Source organism: Artemia sp. Qi Xiang Cuo, chromosome 16 (genome assembly GCF_049724085.1).
Source record: "Artemia sp. Qi Xiang Cuo chromosome 16, ASM4972408v1, whole genome shotgun sequence".
In the NCBI taxonomy this organism is placed as follows: Eukaryota; Metazoa; Arthropoda; class Branchiopoda; order Anostraca; family Artemiidae; genus Artemia; species Artemia sp. Qi Xiang Cuo.
Genome location: NC_142809.1, coordinates 6,760,691 through 6,785,678, shown reverse-complemented (window position 1 = coordinate 6,785,678; position 24,988 = coordinate 6,760,691). Strand labels below are relative to the sequence as shown.

The window sequence follows — 24,988 nt, the reverse complement described above, 5'->3', positions numbered from 1 at the left end:
AATTCAGGACCTAAAATATATTCTGGGGAGTATCAAGGTAATATTTTTGAATTAAAATGTATTCTGGGGAGTGTCAAGGTACTATTTCTGGAAATGAAATTTCTATGAATGAATTCATGACCTAAAATATATTCTGGGGAATATCAAGGTACTATTTCTAATATATTCAGGGGGGGGGGGTATCAAGGTACTATTTCAGAATTAAAATATATTCTGGGGAGACTCAAGGTACTATTTCTGGAAATGAAATATCCCATGAATGAATTCAGGACTTAAAATATATTCTGGGGAGTGTCAAGGCACTATTTCTGGTCCGGGGAGTGTCAATGTACTATTTCTGGAAATTAAATTTCCTTGAATGAATTCAGGACCTAAATATATTCTGGTGAAGATCAAGGTACTCTTTCAGAATTAAAAACTATTTTGGGGAGTGTCAAGGTACTATTTCTTTCCTTAACTTATTTTTAGGGCTTGAGAGATTATATAGAAGATAGGTCTCTTTCTAAGGTTTCAGATGAAACATTTAACTTTAATTTTGGGTTTCAGTCTCTTTTTCATTGGCTCAGTTTTAAAAATACAGTTCCATTATTTTAGCAGGATTTTAAGCCATGTCTAGGCTTTTTTCTAGATTTAAGAAATAGATTTCCACACCTTTAAAATCTAATCTATCAGGATTAAGCAAAAGGTATGAGACTCCCTTGTGCCTCATTTGAGTATGGTGCATTTCACATGGTTTCACTTTTGTCAAAAACTTACAGGATTAACTTAAAGGATCCTCAGTGCCATTAGTGACACATCCCTGTTTCAACACTCTCTAGATGGCTGTCAGTTGGTTTATCAAAGTCATGTTTCTCTGAATCATTGGCAATCTGAATTCTGCAATTTAAATCAAGGGTAAGGGTCCCCCTTACCCTAGTCTATGAGTCATGTGCTTAAAAATGTTCTCTCCGAAATCAATCCAGGCCATTTTTGGAACTATTTAAGGTTTTAGATTTCACTACTATTTCTGGGAGTGAATTCCACTCAGCAACTGCTTGGATATTCCAAAAATTGGCCCTTGATCTATTTACTGTTATGGGTTTGAATATTTTTTTTTTGATGTTCTCTTGTGGATTGTTAAAAACAAAGTTTGTCAAAAGTCAGTACTCTTTGGAAGTTGGAGGGATAGAGGTAGAATTTTATCAGAACATTAATTAGGGATATAATTAGAGATAAACCAAATAATGGTTTAAAAACAGATAGATGTAATAAAATTCAGAAAGTCATTAAAGCCACACAAACTGCTTTACATCTCAAACAGGCTTTAGCCAAGGTTGGGCTTGTCTATGGGAGGGCAAAGAGGGAACCTGCACATAACATCTGGTCTCAAATAAATTTCCTGATTATTTAAAAATAATATTTTGTTTTATATGTAAATTAAATGGTTGTCATTGATCAATGGATGATTAGAAATATGACTAAATGATGAAAAATACATTATTAGGAACAAATGAACACAAAGTTAGGATTTTCACAGAGATTAGTACCCAGTAGTTGGATTTCTAATCACCACATCAACAGTTAATCACTGTAAAATCTCTATTGTCCCAGGTAAAAAAAGTGGTTGTTTTACCATTGAAATTTTGTAAACAATTAAATCTTATGCAATTACCTGAATGTATTCAAATATAGTTGAAATGAACTTGGGGTGATAGTTATCTCGTTTGCGCCAGACCAAAGGTAGGACAAAAAGTCATCCTCAAAGACCTAATTTCCATAACTTTCAACTATGTTGAACACAATTGTTATCTCAAAATCTTGATTGGATGCGTTTGGGGAAATGGTGGGTGTGAGAGGGGGGTTAGTTGCCCTCTAATCATTTTCGACTTTTAATTAGGCAATATCCCTTTCAATTTCCAATTGAATGAGCCCTTTTTGAAGCTCCTATGACAATGCTATCTATAAAAACCTTATATGCCCCCAGGGCATACTTAAAACCCTTGCCCTGAGGGTACTTGCTCTCACTGTTCATGAGTTCTGAGGTTTGCTCCCGCATGGTGCCAGGGAATGAGTAATATTTCTTTTGTAATCCTTAATTTTTTATAAAATTTAAAATGTTAAATTATAAAAATTTTGTAAATTTTATTAATAAAAATGTGACCTGATTGAATATTTTAGCCACGTAAAATTACCATTTTACTAAAATTACTAATATAAATATTTTAAGTGCTCTAGGAGGCAATAATAGAGCCCAATCACAGACACATTTTAAGCTTGAGCCTAATTTTCAAAATACTGTCCAGTCTTGAACACAGGATTTTAAACTTAGAGCAAAGTATCTAAATTAAAGGTTGATTCATCCAAGATAGCTCTGTGAAGCAAAGTAATTGTATTTAAATAGGCCATGTTGTAAAGGTAACTTTTGTTTAAGTTTAAATGTTGGAAGAAAGCTTCTCATAGATTGTAGTCAGCCAATCTCAACTATCTAAAGCTATATGCATCATGCCAATGATTAGGAACATGTTGTCCATGTTATGATACATTTTACTGTACCTTAAATCACATTGATTTAAATCAAGTTGTTCTAATCAAATTATTTGCCCAAGATTAGACAGTGTGTGAGTACTGGGTGTTTTACCCTAAAGATGTTATCCTATCAGCTTTCCCTGCTGTAAGTATTCCTTCCTTTTAAAGCCAGGCCTAAAGGGAATATTATTTACCCCCCCCCCCTTTCAAGCCAAGTTTATCCTGTTTTAACTCAGATCCACTTTTGTATATAACAATGTCAGTTCTCCTAAGGTAAAATATCTGGTTATCAACTTGAAAAGTGAGTTGATGGTTTGTGGAAAATAATTATCTTGTTCCTGAAGTTTGAACAGGCTTTAGAAGAAGTCACAGGTCTCTGGATGACCTTGTCAAGCTATACTTTGATGTTACAAATCATTACCTAGTAAAGAAGTCACATTAGCAATGTTATTTGATTGTCGGTTACTTATGGTCTCCACTTAAGGTTCTTACAAGTTTTACATGGCCTTGGTTCTCCTGATGACTTATTTTGTTTGTGCAAAAGTTCTTGGCAGATGGGTAACTCCAGGTTCAAATAGATAATAACAAATATTCTAGACATTTGTTAACAAGAGGTATACCTCCTCAGTCCCCCTCATATTTACCCTCTCAGACAATCCTCCCTCAGACAACTTGAAAATTTACTTGAAGATTTACCCTCAGACAATCCTCAGTCCCCATCATATTTACCCTCTATGCTCTGAAAAGAATGTCTTCAGCATATCATTTTTTCTGCTGATGAACTCATTAATTAGAAATCTGGAAAAAATTATAGTAGCCTAGTTTATGCAGTGATGTCTGAGAGGATATTGATCTACTTATTCTAATTCTGTAGGAGCCCCTTTGGCAATAACCAAAAACTATCAGAATTGTTTTTAGGAGGTATAACCCTATTCCCCTTGCATGACTTCAGGTAAAGAATACTCCCGTTCCATTTGTGAACTTGGCACAATTTCTTGGACTTATTTAGGTTTAAAATGGAAATTAAATGAATATATTTGCTACTTAAGAATGAGTACACTTGAGGAAATTAGGGCTCCACTCAAAAAAATTTACTTGATTTTTGCAGATTGTCAAAGTGGGTCTTTGACCCTTTCAACATCCTCCCCACCAATTTTGTAGCAGAAAGGTAGGCATGTTGTACCTTGATTAGAGTAGAATTATGTTTACCCTTTTGAGTAATTTTAATAGAGTGTAAAGTGGGCCCTTGGCCTCCCCCCCCCCTCTCCCCCCCTACGCACACACATACTCACAGTGCAATGTCAACTTGTTGGCATAATTTCACATCTTGTTATCTAATAATGTTTAGTGTGTGTGATTGGAGGAAAAAAGTGGGCTGTTTCAGCACCCCTCTGCCCCTTCTACCCGTTTTTTCTTAGTGAAAAATTGGGCATGTAGTGCCTTGTTTAAATTGTAAATATGTAGTGATTTCCAATCTATATGATTAGAGGTACAGAGTGGACCTGTGGCCACTTCAAGATCACATCCCACCACCAGAAAACTTCTGCAGAAAGATAGACAAGCCAGGCTTTTTTCATCAATTGGCTTGGAAGTTATGTTGTATGTATGTTTGGCCAATGGGATATTTTCAGAAGCATGCTCTCCATCTCTGATCTTTGCACAAAAGTGCCCAGGTCTTAAAATTTATGGGTTTTGAGCAATGGATTTTCAGAGATGTGCATAAAGTCTGAGCTGCATCTCCTGTCTACACTAAAGTGCCTGGATTTACTTGATATTAGGTTTGCAGGTACTTACTATCAAGGAAGTTTTAGATCATTGATCTTTACAGGCCAAGCACTCGAGAAATTTATTATTAAGAGGTTTTCCTAGGTCACAGAAAGTGACTAGTAAGCAAGAAGTGTATAACATGTTCATATTGTAGAGAATGGTTAAATGCTTGAACTAATTGATTTACTCATTTCTAATATATACTAAGGTAGGAAAACCTGTTCTCTTGCAATTTTTCAGGCAATGCAATTATGTAGTTTTGCAATTACTAGTAAAGCGCCTATGCAACAATTACATGGCAATTGCCATTGAACAAAATTGTTAGTACATGGGCATATGGGTTCCACTGTAATTGAGCCTAATCTGGCTTGAGTCTGGAAGCTGTAATGCCAAAGATCCAATTCTTCTGTTAAACACTCAACCCAGTTCTGGAAAACTCTTCCATACAACTTAGCAAAATGTTTAAATTATTCAGATCTTTTGAAGGAAGAGATTTACCAGTAGACCAAAGGGTGATAGGTTGCCAAAGATTGGGCTATATTTTTAGAAATAACAACATATATTGGGCTAAGTTATATTTTTGGGCAAAGTTGTCCAGGATTAGCTTGTGTATATAGGGAATTTAGAAATGACAATATGGACAGTTTAGGGCTTTAAACATACGTTTGGGTGGTTTCTAGCACATAGGAAAACCTTCTGCTACACCCCTTCCCCTAAAATTTGGGCTACTTGCACCTATAACTGATTACTATCAATTATTCTTTATGGCTGATTTAAATTTTTCTAATTTCAGGTATCTAGTTGATAGAAAGTGGTTTGATCAATGGAAAAAATATGTTAACCTTGATGGGCAAGATGAATCTGACACTCAGGAGATATATAACCCAGGACCTCTTGATAACAGCAACATTCTTGGAAAATGTATTGTATTTTTATTTGTTACCTTTTATACAATTACTACTGATTAAAAAGAACTAATAAAAATTTGATAGAAAAATGTCTCATCAGTGGCACTTGAATCAACAACCTAATGTATACTAGGATGACAGTAAACCCAAAAACTAGAGCTAATGCCCAACCGGTATAGACTTTATGCAACCATGTTAGGCAATCTATTGGACTGCCAAAACCAAGAATGCCTGTCTTTTTTTTGGGGTGGGGGTGGGGAGAAAGATTGTCCATTCACAATGGGCAATTTGTTTAATTTAGGGCCATATGGCTGTCTGGGTCATGTCATTCCCAAAAGTACAGGTATTGGGCTTTTTGACTGATTGGAGCCAAATAACTATCTCAAAATTTTGATCCAATGCCCTGGGACTATTGAGGTGTTGAGTGAAAATGGGCATGGGGAGGACCCTAGTTGCCCTCCAATGACCTGTCTATTAGGGTACTGAAATCACCACTCCCACAAGTTTAAAATCACCACTCCATACAAAGTAACAGAAAAAAGATGCAGGAAAAACTCATTGCTCTTTACTAGGTCAATGCTAAAGTGTTGCCTATGACAACAGGTGCCACTGAAAGACTAATGGTAGGATTTGAGAGGGAACTGAAATTCATTGAGGAAGGGGAGAGGAGATCTGATACCTATATTTACAGCTCATTTAAGGGTATGATATCTATATTTAAAGCTCATTTAATTACTTACAGTTAAAGTATCTATATTTAAAGTATATTCAAAGATCATATTTTCTGAGTCATTTGAATTCATAAGCCCCTCCTTTCCTTGCTGTTCAATTATAGCCTACCATCAATGTTAAGTTTTTTTCGTCAATTTTAAGTTATCTCTGAATATTTTAGTGAAGTCAAATTTTTATCAAGTTGATTATTTATTGAGCATGGATTCAGATTTGACAAAATTTGGCATTAATAGCAGCAGTTGGGTGGTGTTAGATACCTTTAGTGCACAATGTCATTTTCCTGTTGTGATCTTAATCCTACTTTTGCATATGACCATCAATAAAGGCTAGTACACATAACACTGACAAGGGCAGTCTTATAAAAAAATTGTTTTATTAGTGTAACAGGAAGTTGAAAATTGTTGAACTTTTCATGCCTTTTGAAAAATGGGCTGACTTTTCATTCTAAAGAAAATTATTTTTCAAAATCTAGAACTCTTAAACAGACACAGTTAATAAGCTGTTAGTTTCCATTGTACATAAGATATTTTAAGTTATTTGCGTAATGTTTTATTCGTCATATTAACGTCATGTTTTATTAAATGACGTTTTGCCATAGTCTATATTATTGTGTTCCCTTAAAATGGTACTTGGTACTTCAATTTGTGTTTTTGTCTCTTTGATAATAGACAGCGTAATAGCACTGTCTAAACAAATAACAATGTTGGCACAACGTATTATTATTTTTTTATACCAGGGCAAGAGGGCTCATTAGAAACTTCAAAAAGGGCTCATTCAATTGCAAATTAAGAGGGCTATTGCCCTTTCTAATAGTAAAAAGTGATTGGAGGACAAATAGCTCCTTTCCCCCCACGCCCACCATTAACCCAAACACATCAAATCAAAATTTTGAGATATCCATTTTGTTCAGCATAGTTGAAAAGCCAGGATATTATTTCTTTGAGGATGACAACCCTCCACAGCCCTCAGGGCAAGGGTTTTAAGTAATGCCCTGGGGGCATATAAGGTTTTTTTTTTATAGAAAAGGTGGTCGTATAAACTTCGGAGGGGGATCATTGGATTGGTAATCAGAAGTTCTAGTCCCTTTTTAAGAATCAAAATGGTCAGAGGGCAGCCACAAGTTGTATATTCCCAAAATGCATCCAAGAGAAATTTAGAGATAGCCATTAAATTCAAAATAGTCCGAAGATCATATAACAAGGCTTTTGAGGTTGCAACATAACCCCGAGCATGGGGGCAGGGGTTGTAAGTTATGCCCTGGGGCACTCAAGGTTTTTATTGAAAGGATGGTTGTATACACTTTAGAAGTGACTCATTTGGCAGAAAATTGAAAGATCTAATTCTCTGTTAAGAGTCAAAGGTGATGGAGGGCTACTAGCCCCCATCCCCCTCCCCTAACAGCCCCTCTTTTCACCAAACGCGTGTGATTGAAATTGTGAGACTGCCATTTTGTTCAAAATAGTCCAAAGAACATATAACAATGCCTCCAGGGTTGACACAGCCCCTCCCCCTAGAGCCCTGGAACAAGGGTTTTAAGTTGTGCCTTGGGGGCATATAAGGGTTTTATGGAATGGGTGGCTGTATAAACTTCAGATGGGGCTCATTTGGTTTGAAATTGGAAGTTATAGTGCCCTTATTAAGAGTTCTAGTTCTTTTTTAAGAGTCGAAAGTGATGGAGTGGAACTAGCCCCCCCCCCTCAAATACCCTTATTTTCCTGAAACGCATGTGATTGAAATTGTGAGACAATCATTTTGTTCAAAATAGTCTAAAGAACATATAACATTGCCTCCAGGGTTGACTCAACCCCCAAGAGCCCTGCAGCAAGGGTTGTAAGTTATGCACTGGAGGCATATAAGGTTTTTATGGAATGGGCGTTTGTTTAAACTTCAGATGGGGCTCATTTGATTTGAAATTGGAAGTTATAGTGCCCCTATTAAGAGTAAAAGGGATTTGAGAGCAACCCTCCCTACACACCCATCATTTCTCCAAACACATTCAATCAAAACTTTGAGATAGTAAATTTGTTCAGCGTAGTGGAAGGGTCCTGAAACTGTGTGTCTTTGAGGATGGCATGCTCCCACAGCTCTCAGGGCAAAGTTCGTAAGTTATGCCCTGGGGGTATAGGATTTTTTTTTATAGAAAGGATGGTTGTATATACTTTGGAAGGGACTCATTGAATTTGTAATCAGAAATTCTAGTGCCATTTTTAAGAGTCAAAGTGATGAGAGGGCAGCTACCCCTGTACACGTCGTGTTTTCCCTAAATGCATCCAATAGGAATTTTGAGATTCAAAATAGTCCATTTTATTCAAAATAGTCTGAAGATCATATAACAAGGCTTTTGGAGTTGAAAAAAACCACTAGGGCCTAGGGGCGAGTATTGTAAGTTATGCCGCGGGGGAATTTATAGTTTTTATGGAAGGGATGGTTGCATAAACTTCAGAGGTGGCTCATTTGGTTGAAAATTGGAAGTATTAGTTCCCTTTTAAGAGTCAAAAGTGATGAAGGTAAACTAGCCCCCCTCCCAACTATCCCTCTTCACCAAACATGTCTGAAATTGCGAGACAGTCATTTTGTTCAATTTAGTCCAGAGAACATTTAACAATTCATCGAGGGTTGACACAACCCTCTAGAGCCCTGGAGCAAGGGCGGTAATCTATACCCTGGGGGCATATAAGGTTTTTATGGAATGGGTGGTTGTATAAACTTCAGATGGGGCTCATTTGATTTGAATTTTGAAGTTATAGCCTTTTTTGATTTTATTCGAAGTTATACCCTTTTTCAGATTCAAAGTGATTTGAGAGCAACCAGCCCCCCCCCCTCTCGCACACCCATCATTTCCCGAAACAAACATCCAAACAAATTTTTGAGACATCTATTTTCTCAGCATTATTGAAAGTTTCAGTAATTATGCGTTGTTACTACTACCACTACTACCATGATACCAGTACAATTAAGGCTACGCGCATGAAGGTAAAAATTTGACAGAATATGGAGGGGGACATCAAAACATGCTATGTGCATGCAGGTTGTCAAAAGGGCATATCTCAAGAATGGATTTGGGTATTAAGTTTGGATCTTTCAGATAACACTTAAAGGGGAAGATCAATTGGTAAAAAAGTAATATACGCATGTCACCACTAACACTACTACCACTGCTACTTTTACTAATACTACTACTGCTACTAAAATTGCTCCAACTACTATTTTAATTGCAACACCTTGTAAGGCTTAGAGTATTAAGTTGAAAAGGGCGTCAAAAGAGGGTCAAAGGTACACATCAGCAATAATTTTTGGAATGGCTTACCGTTTCAAGGTGAAACCTCTGGGGCATCATGATAGGGGTGTTCAACTAACCAAAAGGCAAGATATACATGCTACTGTCGCTATTACTACTGCTGTTGCTAGTACTACTAATACAACACTAACACTGCACCTACTTCTCTCACTACCTCCACAACTACTATGAAACTAGTACAGATAATGCAGTGTCTATGAAAGCAAAAATTTGACAGAAAATTGATGACAAATTTGAACTAACAGAAGACACTATGTGCATTTAGATTGTCAAAATAGCATATCTGAAGAATTGATTTATGTATTAAGTTGGAACTCTCAGAGAATGCTTAAAGGGGAAAATCAACGGACCAAAAGGCAATATGTGCACACTGCTACTAATAATATTACCACTACTAAATTCACTAATTCTACTGCTACTGTTACTGTTACCCAAACAACTACTCCTATTGCAACTACTTCTAAGGCTAAGAGCATTTGTATGAAAATTTCAAGAAGTGTATGAATATACAGGTTATCAAAAAGACATATTGACAATGTCATAGCAATGGCTAATTGTATTAAGTTGAATACTAATACTACTGCTGTGACTGCTATTACAACTATACCTAAGGATATGAAGGTGAAATTTTCAGAGAATTCTTAGGGAGGAAGGTAAACTGAATCCCAACACGTCATCCATATGCAGGTTGTCAAAAGGGCATATCAGCAATATTTTAGGAACAGTTTTGTGTGTGAAATTAAGACTTACATGGCTTGTTGTGGGGGATGTTGAACTAACAAAAAGACAATATTTGCTTCATAATACTACTGCGTTTACTCCTACAACTACTGCTGCTCTTATTATTACTGCTGCTACTGCTAATAAAGCTAAGAGTACTACTATTAATTTTACTGCTACTACTACTGCTATAACTACTGGTGCTGGTACTATTGCTACTAAAGCTAAGAATATTAAGGCAAACATTTTGGGCAATATTGAAACCGCATTGAAATAAATCAAAACACACTATGTCCACATAGATTGTTAAAAGGACGTATCAGAAGTGCTTCAGGAATGGTTAATGGTATTAAGTAGAAACTTTCATCGTGTGCTGAAGGAGATGTTGAAAAAAACCGAAAGGTGCTATGTGCATTCTGCTACTACTGCTACTGCAACTATTGCTACAGCGCATGCTAAGGGTATTAAGGTGAAGCTTCAAAGAATTTTTAGGCGGATGTTGAACTAAATCAAAACGAACTATGATCATGTAGATTGTCAAAAGGGTGACAATAGCCCTATCACTATAACGGCTTACATTATTAAGTTAGACCTTTCGGGGTAAGTTGTGGTAAATTTTGAACTAGCCAGAAGATACTGTGTGTGTATATTTAATGCTACTTCTACGGTTACTGTAGCATTATGTTGAAACTTTAAGGGAATGTTTAAGGGGAGTTTCAGTTAAATGAAAAAAACTATATGCATGCAGGTATTAAAAGGGCATATAAGCAATATGGGGCAGATAAGGACATACGCAGCACTGCTCTATCATAGCTAGTAATATCATTGATATTTTAAAGAACCTAATTTAATTGGAAACTAAAAGTCCTAGTGCCCTCTTTAAGAGTCAAAAGTGATTGGAGGGCAATCAACCCTCCTCTTTAGCTCATAATTTTCCAAACACTTCCAATCAAAATTTTGACACAACCATTTTGTTCAGCATAGCTGAACGGTCTAGTAACTATATCCCTAGAGTTTTTGGGTAGGTCAGCCGCCCACAGTTATGTAATTAGCCCTTTATGCTTAAAAACTATATATAGCCTTAATATTCAACCCAAACGCACTGTGTGTATGCTTTTTGCCGATAATATATCTCAGCAATATCCAAAGACTGAGGATATTATGTTCAAGCTTTTGGGACTACTTCTATTATTACTTCTGCTCTTAAAATTTAAATAAATGAAACGAGTTTAAGTGTATCCAGGCTGTTCAAGAGCATAGATATAATTTTTTGGGAATGGCATTAAGTTTTATTTATCAGGTCAAATAGAGGATGTATCAGGTCAAAAATAGCAGGCCAAACTATAAATTCTTCAAGGAAAACCGGAAAGATTCAAAATAGTACTTTCTTATCCCTCAAAAAGACCATGTCAATATAAGACAAACAGAAATTAATTAAAAAAACGATTTTCACAAAATAAGTTTTTCAAAAAAAGTAAAGAGCTCCATTAAACCAAAAATAGAATCAAATAATCTATCAAGCATAAAATTACCACAAATCAGCATCAATGAATAAATGAAACCCAAAACGAACAGAAATTACAATAAATAACCTAGTCAAACTCAAAAGGAGCAGAAATTAACACGAGTAGGGCCCAAAACCCTTATGCTTTCTAAAAGCTAGAACAAAATTTGTACTTAACTGATTTTTTTAATGTTTTCACTTTAATAAATCAATAATTAATTAATATTTTAGAGGATAAATATCAGCATATGTTTATTAAACTGACAGTGCACATTCATTTGTATTTTTTTCAGTAAAGTGCAAATTATTTTCTGACCTTGGGAAGGCATACGGGTTTTGAGCCTTTCGATAAAACACGGGTTTTCCGTGTTTTAGGATGTTTCCTCTTTTTAGCCGGCAAGCTGATCAAGTACGATCATGCAGACTCGTAAGTGCTAGGAGTCCTACCTGAAATTTTGACGTTTTTACGATTTCCTCTGTGTTATTTCATATAATGTGTTTTTATGTTTTCTCAAGATGTTGATAGCCACAATTCTCTGTGTTTTATAATTTTTCCTCTTTTTAGCTGGCAAGCTGAAGCCAAAAATATCTGAGAAGGAAGACTATGAAGTAGTCCCTGAATCTGTGTGGAATTATTTCAATCAAACATTTGGACGAATGCCAAAGCAAGAGCCCATTTCTAGACAGGTTAGTGAAAAAGATCTGAATCTCTTATCAAGTTCTCTTTCACGAGTTCTATATTGGACACAAGGGAGTGTCTAGGATTTTCTTGGGAGGAATGGGGGGGGGGGGTATAAAAACTTTACAAAGCTGAGCAAAAATTTGTTTATACGCATTTTGTAGCTTTTTTTTACGAGTCCTACAATTTTTTTTTAGGGGGAGGTGGGTTCAAACCCAGTAACCCCTTCCCCTGGATATGGCCTTGATTACTTACTTACTTAGGTCCCGGCCATCCTCGTGGGACGTTTTGGGGCCACTCCTCTTGGTAGCTCATGCGTAAGGGCTCGGTACATTGCTCTATCTGGTGCGATACGTGATAACTGGGCTATCTTTACGTTGTCGAAGTGGAAATTCTCCATCCATCGTTTTCGTGGTCTGCCTCGTGGGCGAAGGCCATAGAGGGATCCTTCAAGGGCGATTTTCGGAAGGCGGCTCGGCTCCATTCGCTTGACGTGGCCGAACCAGCGCAGTTGTTGCTTCTTAATTTTATTGAGTTTGGTTTCAGTGGACTGGAGCCTTTGACGTACTTCCACATTTGTGATTCGGTCAGTGTATTTGATTCTAGAAATGCGACGGAGGCATTTCACCTCAAAAGCTAGAAGTTTTATTTCGTCTTCGGTTTTCAGAGTCCATGTTTCACATCCATAAATAACTATGGGGCTTACTAAACTGTTGAATAGGCGCATTCTGAGTTTGTTGGCTAGGTGGTTGCTTTTCCAGAGGTTGGCTAGTCTTTGGAAGCTAGAGCTAGCAAGTGCAAGTCGACGTTTCACGTCAGAGCCATGGTAATTATCTGAGGAGAGTAGGCTACCAAGGTACCGGACGTGATCAACCGTTTCAACCTGTCTCCCGCCTTTGGTGATAATGGGCGGGTTATCTAGTTCACGTCTCGTAGTTACCATGAGTTTGGTCTTGCTGGCATTGATCTCCATCCCGAACGGCTTTGTGGTATCGTAGAGTTTATCAGCTTGTGCCTTCAATTCTTGTGTAGAGTTGGCTAGCTCATCAATATCATCAGCGTAGGCAAGATTCTCTATTAGCACTCCTCCTATTGTTGCGCCATATTCCGACTGCATCATCGACAGAACGGCATTTAGAAAGAGGTTGAAGAGATGTGGTGATAAGATGCAACCCTGGAGTACTCCTGACGAAGTTGTAAACTCTTCAGACAACACATGAACGGTTATTACTTGGCCTCGGAACTGGTCGTACAGACTCTTGATTATTTGGACTATCTAATAAGGGATACCGTAGTGAAGGAGGATATGCCATAGTTCTTCACGCCATATCAGGTCAAATGCCTGACGGAAATCAACGAATAGTTGGTAGAGTTCTTGGTTGAATTCGATGTGTCGTTCCATGAGTTGCCAAACGACAAATATCTGATCGATTGTTGATCTTCCAGGGCGGAAGCCGGCCTGATATTCTCCAATGGCAAAGACAGTTGTTGCTTGAATGTGAAGGAGTAGGATTTTTGTCAGGACACGTGACTGATGGCTCGTGAGGCTGATCGGACGGTAGTTTCCGCATTCTTTCTTTGACCCCTTTTTGTGAATGGGTACAATGGCAGCCTTGCACCACTGACGGGGTACGTGGCCGGTTTCCCACACCGCAGACACAATGGCATGGTACATATTAGCTACATCATCCGATCCGACGTTAATGAGTTCAGCGGTGACTCCGTCTGGGCCAGGGGCTTTTCCTTGTTTGAGCGTCTTGATTGCTGACTCGGTTTCTGACTTGAGTGGGGGTGGTGGTCTGAGTTTTTGGTCGGGTATGGGGAAGCGGGTTAGTATTTTAGGATCCGGAGCTACTGGGGGATTCAGTTTATCGTTAAAGTATTCTTTCCATCTTTCAAGTTTCATCTTTGAATCGTAGATCTCATTTCCGTCTTTGTCCAGGATCACTGATGTCTGCGGCTCTTTTTTCCGGCTTAACTCGCGTACCATTCTAAAAACTGCTCCGCTATTTCCCTTCTTGGACAGTACTTCGCCGTCATCGCATTTCCTCCGCAGGTCGTTACGTAGTGCCTTTTTGATCTCTCGCTCTACTCGTCTCTTGAGAAGCTTGGAAGTATCCCGACTGTGACGGTCGGATTTATTGCAAAAAAGTTGCTTATCCTCGCATAGCGCACTGATCTCATCTATGATCCATGGTTGTTCATTTGGAGTTTTTCTTCCAAGGACGTCATTCGCTGTCTCTATGATAGCTGATGTAGCCTGCTCGGTCAGGAAGTCTATCTCATTAGCAGTGGTCAAGGAAGAATGAATTTTCTGGATCTCTCGGAATTTTTCAGATAGAGTGGAAGTGTAGGTCTGCCTTTTTGCGGGATCCCGCAGCAGATCCAGCCGGAATCTTGGGATTTTTGTTGCTTTTTGCAATTTTCTCATTCTTAACTTGAACCTTGACATCAGGAGAGTGTGGACAGAGTCGAAGTCTGCTCCAGGTAATGCTACTGTGTCTAGTACGGAAGACTTCCAGCGCTTCGATATTAGGATATAATCAATCATGTTCTCGATTTTACCGTCTGGGGATCTCCAGGTCACTTTACGTCGATGGCGGTGTTTGAAAATTGTGTTCGTTAAGAATAACTCGTTTTCTTGGCAGAAGTCGAGCAATCTTTCCCCTCTCGCATTGAGTTTTCCGTGGCCAAAAGTCCCCATTATATCGGATCGACCGGTATTATCCATACCTACTATAGCGTTAAAGTCCCCCATGACAATCAGTACGTCTTTCTTATGGATTTGGTCAATGACGCTTTGTAGTGTGAAATAGAATTCATCGCATTCTTCCTCACTTCTGATGGAGTCTGGGGCATAGACTTGGACGACAGAGATATTCTTGGCAGCTCCCTTTAGTCGTAAGACGGCTATTCTTTCTGAGACTGGGGTGAAGGAGATTAGAGATTTTTTGGCAGTTGATGATACGAAGAATCCTACACCTTGTCGATGAACTCCGTCCTTGCGGCCGGACAACAAGAGGGAGGCTCCAGAGAGTTTTTCTCACTCGTTCGGGGGAGGTGAGTCTCAGAAAGCCCAATAGCATCCCAATTGTACCTCTGTAGTTCTCTAAGGGCAAGATCTAGTTTTCTCGGTTTGGCAAGTGTTCGGATGTTTAGCGTGCCAAAGTGTAGGGAAATTTTTGTCGGAAAGGAACAACCGTGTGGTTTTTCACCCCGGGTGGGGGTCGTCCTAGGCCTAGGATCGTCGGCTGCCCCTGACACGGTAGCATGTAAAATCGCATTATTATCATTCAAGATTGGTTGTTCGTCGGTTACCCCAGACGCGGTAGCATTCAATATCGCATTTTCATCCATGAAAATAGGCTGTTCGTCGGTTACCCCGGACGCGGTAGCAGATGTTCGTATAATACTGGACCCTTTTTTCATGATTTCAAGAGAGGTGGTTTCTTGGCTAAATGGGTGGTGGCGGCAAGCCACTCCTCTCCACCACGTTGCAGAGGCCGTTGTCCGTAAATCTGGATCCTCTGCCCTTTCACCGTTGTCCTTCAAAAAGGGATCCTCCCATGATGGTATTCTTCTTCACCTTGTCATTCAAACTAATGATGGAAGAAGGTTTGCAATTCAGAGGATGTGTCCACATGCTGGTGGGCCCTGCTAAATGTACATCCGAGAGGCCTTCTTCCTCCTCCGCCTGTATTTACGGCCCCTGGGTGAGGGTGCCCCAGTTTCAATTAAGGACCCCCAGGGACTGGGTCTCCCCGTGGTCCGCGCCTCCTACTCAATGGAGGTATCCAACAGATCTGTAAGGCTGTCGCCGCTCCACCAACTGAGGCCGCGCTGAGTGGCCTGGGGGAGGCCCCTACTGAGAAAGCTCAGTAGGTCTCAGTTGGACACTTTGAAACAATTTGAGTATCTGAGTTATGTTTCTAATTTAGAGCCAAACATGCAGAAATTTGGTTCATACCAGGCAGAGGGTGCTAAACTTTGAGAAAGGGGGAAAAGACTACATAAGAAACTGTTAGAAGAATCATGAAATTTCAGAAAGGATGGGGGGGATAGGTCCCCTTGAACCCTATTCCTGTGTACACACATGCAGCTGTAGGCCTACTGGTGATTTTCAGGGGCGAATGAGATGAACTCCTTTCAATCTTGCTAGTAGTAACATTTGTCAAGCTGTTCTGTCAAGGGCACTTTCCCAGTAGAAATAACTTCCGAAAGGTCATTATGACATTATTGAGATTTATTTGAGAAACAGCTGAGAAATTAAATTTGACAGGTAATAAATAATAAATAAGCAAAAATAATATTAGAATAAATATAATAATAATATATAATGAAAATAATTTAATAAAAAATAAATGATAATAAAATAATAAATAATAACAATGAAATAATAATAATACTAAATAAGCAAAACATATAATATCTTTTGATTTCTAAAGACAACTGCGCCTTCAAAAGAAAGCTACACCTTATTAAGCTGTTTGATACCGTGTTTTTAGCTCATTTTTTGCTGTTTTTTTAACCATGTTTCTTCTTTTTAAAATCTGCTGCTCATTACTACCAAAAATGGCACAACTATAAATGGTGTTCTTTTTCATAAAAATTGAAATCCTAGCTATTGGTGATTTTTAAGATATGTTTAGTTCTGTAAGCTTCCACTGAAACATTTCAAACAAATTTTATTTCTCACTGTCTTTGGTACTCTAAATGAAATAAAAATCAATCTTGAATAGAATTAAAATTCAATTGAAAATTGAATAGAACAAATAAACTTTCAAATGGGATAAATACATTTATTTAGACAGTGAAATCCATTTATTTCACTGTCTAAATAAATGGATTTATCCCCATTTGAAAGTTTATTTGTTCGTCTTAGAACGGCAGTGTGGTTTAAGAAAACAACACCTAATTTAAATGTATTATGTCGAAAAAAAATTTAATAGGTTTAGTATATGCGGAAACAAATAGTTATTGAAAGAACAGATATGAAGAAGAAAATAAAATAAGTAAAAAAGCGGAGAGGTACTTTTTCATAATGACTTGATATTACCCAAAAGATTCTTTTGATAACGTTCTTAGCATTTGATATTGACATTGATGTTGTCTTATTTATGCCAGTGTAATGTATTGCAATACTGTATTGAGAATCTCTCAATTATTGTAATTCTAGTGAAAATGTCACCATTGGTTCCAATAAACATAAATTTAATAAGAATTGTTCACTCTGATTGCCTCTCAAATTAAAAAAAAAGTTTGAGTAATAAAGAAAAATAGTATGAAATATTTTCCTGACACGAGATTTTGTCAAATCGTTAGATTCATGTATTATAGATTTACTGATATTTTTCATGCTAATACTTTAGTATATTATAGATATTGATCATGCTCTGAATAAAGCATATGTCGTACCTACATTCTAAGACCACACTGGCTATACATGACCTTTGAAGCAAATAAGGAAAAAAAATTAAAAAAAATAAGCGAGGAAAAACGAGGATAGAGAAAATACAGAACGAAAATAAGCAGATATTTCGACAAGGACCTCCGCCAAGTTGCTTTCATTGCTAAAAAAAAAACGAAATCATGGAAAATCCAGCCTGTTGAAGGAAACCTCACGAGAGGAGAAAAAACACTGAGTCAAAACCAGCCAAATTAAATGGAAGATGTTTCAGCAATTGGATTGGGCAAAAATTCTTTGCGAAGCTATAGATTTAGCTTGCCTGAAAACTTTATTTTCATTAGATATGCAGACAGGTTATCTTAAATTAGACTGAGGGAATTTTCACATTGGTAAGACCCATCAACAGCTGAGGGAACGATTGCATGAACACAAAAATTCAGTAGATAAATCCCTAAGATGTGAAAATAAAAATGACAATTTTGATGCTGCTTTGACCCTCCACATTTTTGAAAATCCTGATCATATAGTTCTTTTTGAAGAGGCAGCTTTAATATCTACTGTAAATGGCTTACCCCATCTTCTAGAGAGGCAGTTGAGATTGAAAAATAAATAAACCGAAATTTTGCTGTAAACAGAGATTCAAGAGATATTTCCTTAAGCCCAATTTATAATAACTTAATATTAAAAGATTCTAACAACAATTTTCCTCAGTCTAATTAAGACAACCTGTCCGCAAAAATATATTCTTCATAATCCAGGGGGAAGGGCAATTTTGTTATTTTTCAATTTTTTCAGTCTAACTACCTAAAAAGGCCATCTTTTTATGATAAAAAAGGCCTAAAAAGGCCATCTAACTACCTAAAAAGGCCACCAAAAAGGCATAACTTGCAGCAGAAGTTACATCCAAGTAAGGAACGTGGATTGCATCCAAGTAACAATGTAGATTGGCAACATTGTTTCCTCTATTTTTTGTTGTACACAGATTTGTTTTATTGTCTCTTATAGATTGTTACTGTGCCACCAGGAACACCTGCATGTGGGGGAAGGGGCTATGGGTTATCATCCCAAAAATTTTTCAGATAATCTGGAAATCCTTTTGGAAACAACAGTTTCTTCGTAAGACTTTCTGGATATTTGGATCTAAAAGAGTCCTTTCTTATGCTTTGTGTCCCAATCATTAAGGCAGTATTTCCCTAACTTTTGACATATGTCTACCCCTTTCTATAATTTTCCTAAAGCTGCGCACCTCTCCTGAAAAAATGGATGGATTATGATAGCAATCAAAATAGATTTATTTTTTTGTTATTTGATGTATATGTTACCGTGAATGTCCAAAATTAGTAAATGTCGACATTCACTGGTGTGTCCGAAATGCCTTTTTTTTCTCCTTGGATTTAGTCAGCGTTGCCAGTCAACTTTTTCCTTTTTATGCAAGGTTTGATGGTGACAGGTTAGGTTAGGTTGGGTTAGGTTTTTAACCCATTTCTGAGATTTGTAACTTAATTTAACCTAGCATAACTCTAATTATTACCATCATAGCTTGCATAAGACTGAAAAGATTAATTCACAGAGCTAATTGAGTCCAAGCAGGGAAAAGCAAATTTCGGAAATTCATCGGTGAATGTCGATATTAACCAGATTTTGGACATTCACAGTAACATATTAACAAAATATTAATAGGAGATAAATACAAATTTCCATAATTAAATACAAATAAAAGTTACATTATGAATAACATTTTTTTGGATCAGTGGGAAGGATATAATTCTTTATGCTAAGATAACAGAATTTCACAGTTTGGTTCTTGGACTATGAATTGTAATCTGAGATTTGGTTCAACTTCCAGTAGCATGTTCCTTGCTGAGTGCAGGTAAATATCTTGACATAACTCCGATGCGACTCGTACACTAAGCTGTGAAATTCTGTTATCTTAGCATAAAGAATATCCTATTGACAAATTGTGAAGAATTGAAATTCGTTAGATAATAGGTCCTTTAGTTGCTAAATTTTGATCAGATCCAGTCGTTGATTTTTCGGAAATTGTCTTAAGCTGATGTTCAACTTCCAGTAGCATGTTCCTTGACAAAACTCCTATGCTACTCGTACCCCCCGCCGCAAACCCCTGGGGGTTCGAGCGCTGCACTAAAGCATGCCTTGCGATTGCCCCTAAATATCCTGACCATAATCAAATACGCTTTTTGGTAATAAGCATTTCAAAGACTGCTGAGTGTAACCCTCATCCACCTTACCCCCAAAGAAATGCCAATAGGTCTGGTAAAGTTTCAACTTCATGATGATTGAAGTATTCTACAAAGCCTGCTAATGTTTTCGTTCTAGGTAATCGATGTTGGAAAAGATAAGGAATGGCTTCAGTTAGAGATCTATCCTATTGACGTTGAGTTAGAACACATCAATAATAAGAATAAGCAATTACCTGTAACTCAAGAATTCAGTAGAAATTCTACTTTATGTAAGTTTTATTTATTAATAAACTATAACTAAACAATGTACATGCATAAATATACATATATATATATATATATATATATATATATATATATATATATATATATATATATATAATTCGCCGGTGAATGTTCGAAATTCCTTTGTCTCTGCTTCGATTAAATTAGCTTTGTGAGTCAGGTTTTTCATTCTTGTGCAACCTTGTGCAACGAGCTTAACAAGGAAAGTTTCAATGAGGAATTCATTTATAAGTTTATCTATGAGTAAATGGTGGTTAATCAAATCGAAAGCTTTTTGAAGATCAATAGAAATCAGATTAAACCAAGTGTTAGGTTTTTCAAGTAACTTACCAATGGTATCAACAAGATGGATCAGGTAGTGAGAGGTTGACGTGGCTTTGAGATTACCAAACTGTCTAAGATCAATGAGGGGGAGGACTTTCATCTTAAGCCAGTCTGCGAGAAAACTTTCATACAATTTTTCTTTTTGATTGGGGTAATAAAGCCTTGTTTCCAATTTTGAGGGAACTGTCCAGATTCGGTAGTTTCATTAAACAGGATGGATAGGGGTTTTGAGAGGTAATCACTGAAAGCTTTAATCAGAGGAACAGGAATATCTCTAGTTTTTCAATTTTTTTTTTACAACATCAAGTGGAGAAATATGTGGGAGTGAAAAAGGATCAGGAACATCTGGAAATGCGTAAGATAGTGGTGGGAGACTGTGGACAATAGAAGCCAGAAACTTACTGAGGTCATTAGATGTGGTCTTTGGAGGTGCATTTTTACTAAAATTTAGATGTTCTCCACTCTTGCCGGTAAGTTTTTAATTCCAAATTACCAATTCTTCGGGTTATCATGGCAGAAATCTTTAATTATTTTTTTTTATAGTAGGCTCGGGTAGCTTTTCTATTTTGACTTTTTAATTTCTTTCTTAACTTATTTGCTTCAGCTAAATTTCTCTTGTTAAATAAGCTTATTTTTGTGCGGAACAACATTTTTATGTGATTATTTCTGTAAGGTTTATCAGTGGAGTATTTTCTGATTTTTTTTCTGAGAAACATAATGAGTAGGAATCAATTAGTTTTTTGTGAAAAATAAAAATTTTATCATCAAGGTTATTAGAATATATATATAATTAGAAGTGGTGCCTTTGTAAAATTATATTTTTTTTATTGGACCTTTAACTTTTGCCTCGGCTTGTCTTTTGGCATTATGAAAGACATATCGCCGAACCTTTGTTTCTTTTAATTGTTCAGGTGGTGGGTCAAAAACTTCTTTTTCTTCCAACGAATTATATAGTCCAGATTTTTGATATTCAAAGGTATGGAAGGCATTGACGACCACCTGTGTTTCTTTTAATTGTTTAGATGGTGGACCAAAATCATCTTATTTTTTCTCGCCTTGTCTTTTGTTATTAGGAGAGACGTAATATTCAGCCTTTATTTCTTTTAATTTTTCGGTTGGTAGGACGAAAACATCTCTTTCATCTAACGATTAATCTACTCCTTATTTTCGGTCTTCAAAGGTACTGTAGGCATTGATGACCTTATCCATGTCAAAATCCAAAACCCAATCATCATCGCTATCATTGTCCAGGTTGATTTTGATTGATTCGCTCACATGTTTGGTGTTGCATGTCTTCTAACCGCGTGTGTATTTGCTTTTCATTTTTGATTTGCTCATATGTTCAATGTCGCATGTCTTCTAACTGTGTGTTTCTTTGTTCTTCAATTCTATTTTGAGACGCCGCCCGTTTTCTTCTAATCGTGTGTGTCGCTGCTCTTCATTTTCATTTTTGACTCGCTCACTTGCTCGGTGTCGTATGTCTTCTAACCGCGTGTGTCTTTACTCTTCATTTTCATTTTTAACACGATTTAATTGTCGTTTTTACATATATTCTAACGGCCCCTGTCTTTGATCTTAATTTTCATTTTTGACACGTTTTTGGATTTTGATTACTTCAGACAATTTAGCAATGGCCTTTGCTTTAGCTGTCCGTATTGGTGTTGTCGCAATTGATGGTTCAGTTTGTCGAATTTCACATCTTATCACGTTTGATAGTTCAGGTATTGGTTCCAAAGAATCATCATTTATAGTAACCGCAACTGCAAATTTTAATTTTTTAGGCCTGCCTACAGAAGACATTATATTATATAAATAACTGTTACGTTGGAAACTCAACAATCTTATTTATGCTATGTATGACATCATATAAGAAAATGGTTATATGATGCCATATAGAATGTCATAAGAAATGCTTATATGATGTACTAACACAGTACATGACGTCATCTGCAAAAACCAAAAGGGCTCTAAACGAATTTCCTCAGACTTCTGACCTATCTAGATGGTTTTTTTTTAGCGAGAATATCCCGAGATACCAATTTTCTCGAATGGCAGAATGCTGCCCTTAGTAACTAAAGCAGGCTTGTTAGTCTTACAAAAAGAACTCCGTTTAGAAGCAGACTGGGTAGAAACAGGCAGCGTAGCGAAAACCATTGCTAATACATGGCCTTTGGGGAAGAAAATATCACAAAGAATTAGGGTATTTTTTTTCCTGTAAAGTTACATTCTGTGGGCCGGGTTCCCCAGTAATTGAGCCTGTTGTGACTTTAGTCTGGAATATGTAATGTTAAACTTCTGATTCTGGTGAAATTAATTTCACCAGATTCTGGAAAATCTGATTCTGGTGAAGTTTAGACAGGCTAGTTTAGAGGTCCTAGTTCTCTTAATAACTTTGCTAGGATAAACTTTGACGTTACAAAGCTAATACCTAGTTAAGAAGTCCTATTTGGTATGCTATTTGATTGGTCAGACGCTTATGATCTCCAGTGTTAAACAGCTCAACCCCGATCCCAGGAAAATCACTAATATAATTCAATAAACTTTTAAAATTATTCAAACATTTTGAAGAAAGGCGTTTACCTGCAGTCCAAAGGATGATATACACAGAACATTGTGCTTTTAAGCATAAATCTGGGGCCAAATGCAAAGTATGGTGTCCTTAATGAGGCGGGAATAGATCACAATAATGTAATGGATATTGGAGCTACAACTGAGGCAGTAAAGAGCGGTTTTGGATTGATTGGGGTGAAGGAAGAGCGTTTGCACCTGTGTTAGCTTAGTCGTGGGTAATTATTTGCTAGTAGTAGTAATAAAAGGCTCCCAACAGAGTACAGTATTTCTTTTTGTTTAATATATCTATTTTGTAGCCTGCTGGCCAGGTAGCCTGTAATATTTTGAATGTCAGCTTTATGCGCTGTACTCTTGGGTGATGATGCAGCTAGTGAGTCTGTAGTTCTTAGTAGCCATGATGTGCACCGTACATTGAATTGGCTTGCCCACTAATGTATCCTGTATTCGGCACATAAGAGGGGGGCCAACCCTTCGGTAGTAGGAGCGCATTGTGATTTATATGATAATCTAGTGGTACGTATTTATATCCCCGGTTGAGAGATCAAAAATTTTGTTTTACCGGTTTATAAGGGAGTGAGACAGGGGTCCATTGTTTTTTTTTTTTTTTTTCATTAATGCAATAAGAGCCGCAATCGCAAATTGAATGTTTGTGCATGGTAAGCGATTTTGAATCCAAGTCAAATTTTTTTGTGGTGATGACACGTTCATTCCTTGCTGGACCATTGCGCGTCTTGAGGATAATTTTAAAATATTAAATGATGATATTAATGTTAAATGATATATAATATATAAATAAATATATAATATGTAAATAATATAAAGAGATATTAAATGATGAATACCGGAAAATCGTCCCTCCTGCGGCAATAGTGTCGATGTAGTGATTTTAAGTACTTGCTCTTTATTTTCGGTATTGTATACTCAGTATTGTGTATTCACTCTCTTTTCGTTCTTTGTATCTGTCTAATCTAATATTTGTTCTGTAATTTTGATTTTTTTTAGTGAATTTTTGATTTTTTGTTGTGAATAAATAAATAAATAAGAAACAACACTTACAGTAATAAAAAATTTGATTAAAATTTCGGAAAAAATTAATTGGGATTAATTGGAAAAAATTAAAAAAAATTAAAAATTATTTGGGGATCTCAATTCTTAAATTTGTCATAGGTTATAAGAACGATTTTTCACTTCTACTTGATAGAGAATAAGCAGCTCGTTTTCTTTTTCTTTCTTTTTATTATTTTTAATTAGATTTTTAATTGATATTTGAAAGATATGAGAACTTCGTGAAAAACAAAAACATATTCTCCTACTATCTTTTGAAGTAGGAGGACTTTCTGTTCAAAGTACCTCCAATATGCCCAGCAAGAAGATTTCTTTAGCACCGATCTTTAACCAGTTTCTTATTGATGCTGTTTTCCTTAGCATTTTTAAACAAATGCATGTCACTTTTTGACAAAATGTCAATACTACTTTTGATCTTTATCATGGCATTGTCAGTAAGATTGTTTTACTGAAACTTCCTAGCTGTTAGATAGAGAAAGATTTTATGAAAACAACCAAGTCTCTCATTCAGGCTGTAAATTTTTAGTACTCAAGCTGTTACAACATGATTTTTAATTAGATTTTTAATTGATAGTTGAAAGATATGAAAATTTCGTAAAAACAAAAACATCTCAACAAAGGATCTCAATTATTAAATTTGTCATAGGTTATAAGAATGATTTTTCACTTCTACTTGATAGAGAATAAGCAGCTCGTTTTCGTTTTCTCTCTTTTTATTATTTTTAATTAGATTTTTAATTGATAGTTGAAGATATGAGAATTTCGTGAAAAACAAAAACATATTCTCCTACTATTTTTTGAAGTATGAGGACTTTCTGTTCAAAGTACCTCCAATATGCCCAGCAAGAAGATTTCTTTAGCACCGATCTTTAACCAGTTTCTTATTGATGCTGTTTTCCTTAGCATTTTTAAACAAATGCATGTCACTTTTTGACAAAATGTCAATACTACTTTTGATCTTTATCATGGCATTGTCAGTAAGATTGTTATACTGAAACTTCCTTGCTGTTAGATAGAGAAAG

At 36.6% G+C, this 24,988-nt stretch overlaps 1 protein-coding gene across 1 annotated transcript in view; it reads left to right on the top strand.

Annotated features, from left to right (window-relative positions):
* LOC148942512 (ubiquitin carboxyl-terminal hydrolase 4-like) overlaps positions 1–24,988 on the top strand; it is a 124,728-nt gene that overhangs the window by 7,208 nt on the left and 92,532 nt on the right. Inside the window, exons 2-4 of the mRNA XM_089102139.1 lie at positions 5,066–5,193; positions 12,000–12,121; positions 19,858–19,990. Of these exons, the coding sequence (XP_088958265.1) occupies positions 5,066–5,193; positions 12,000–12,121; positions 19,858–19,990 (383 nt within the window). The remainder of the gene's footprint in view (positions 1–5,065; positions 5,194–11,999; positions 12,122–19,857; positions 19,991–24,988) is intronic.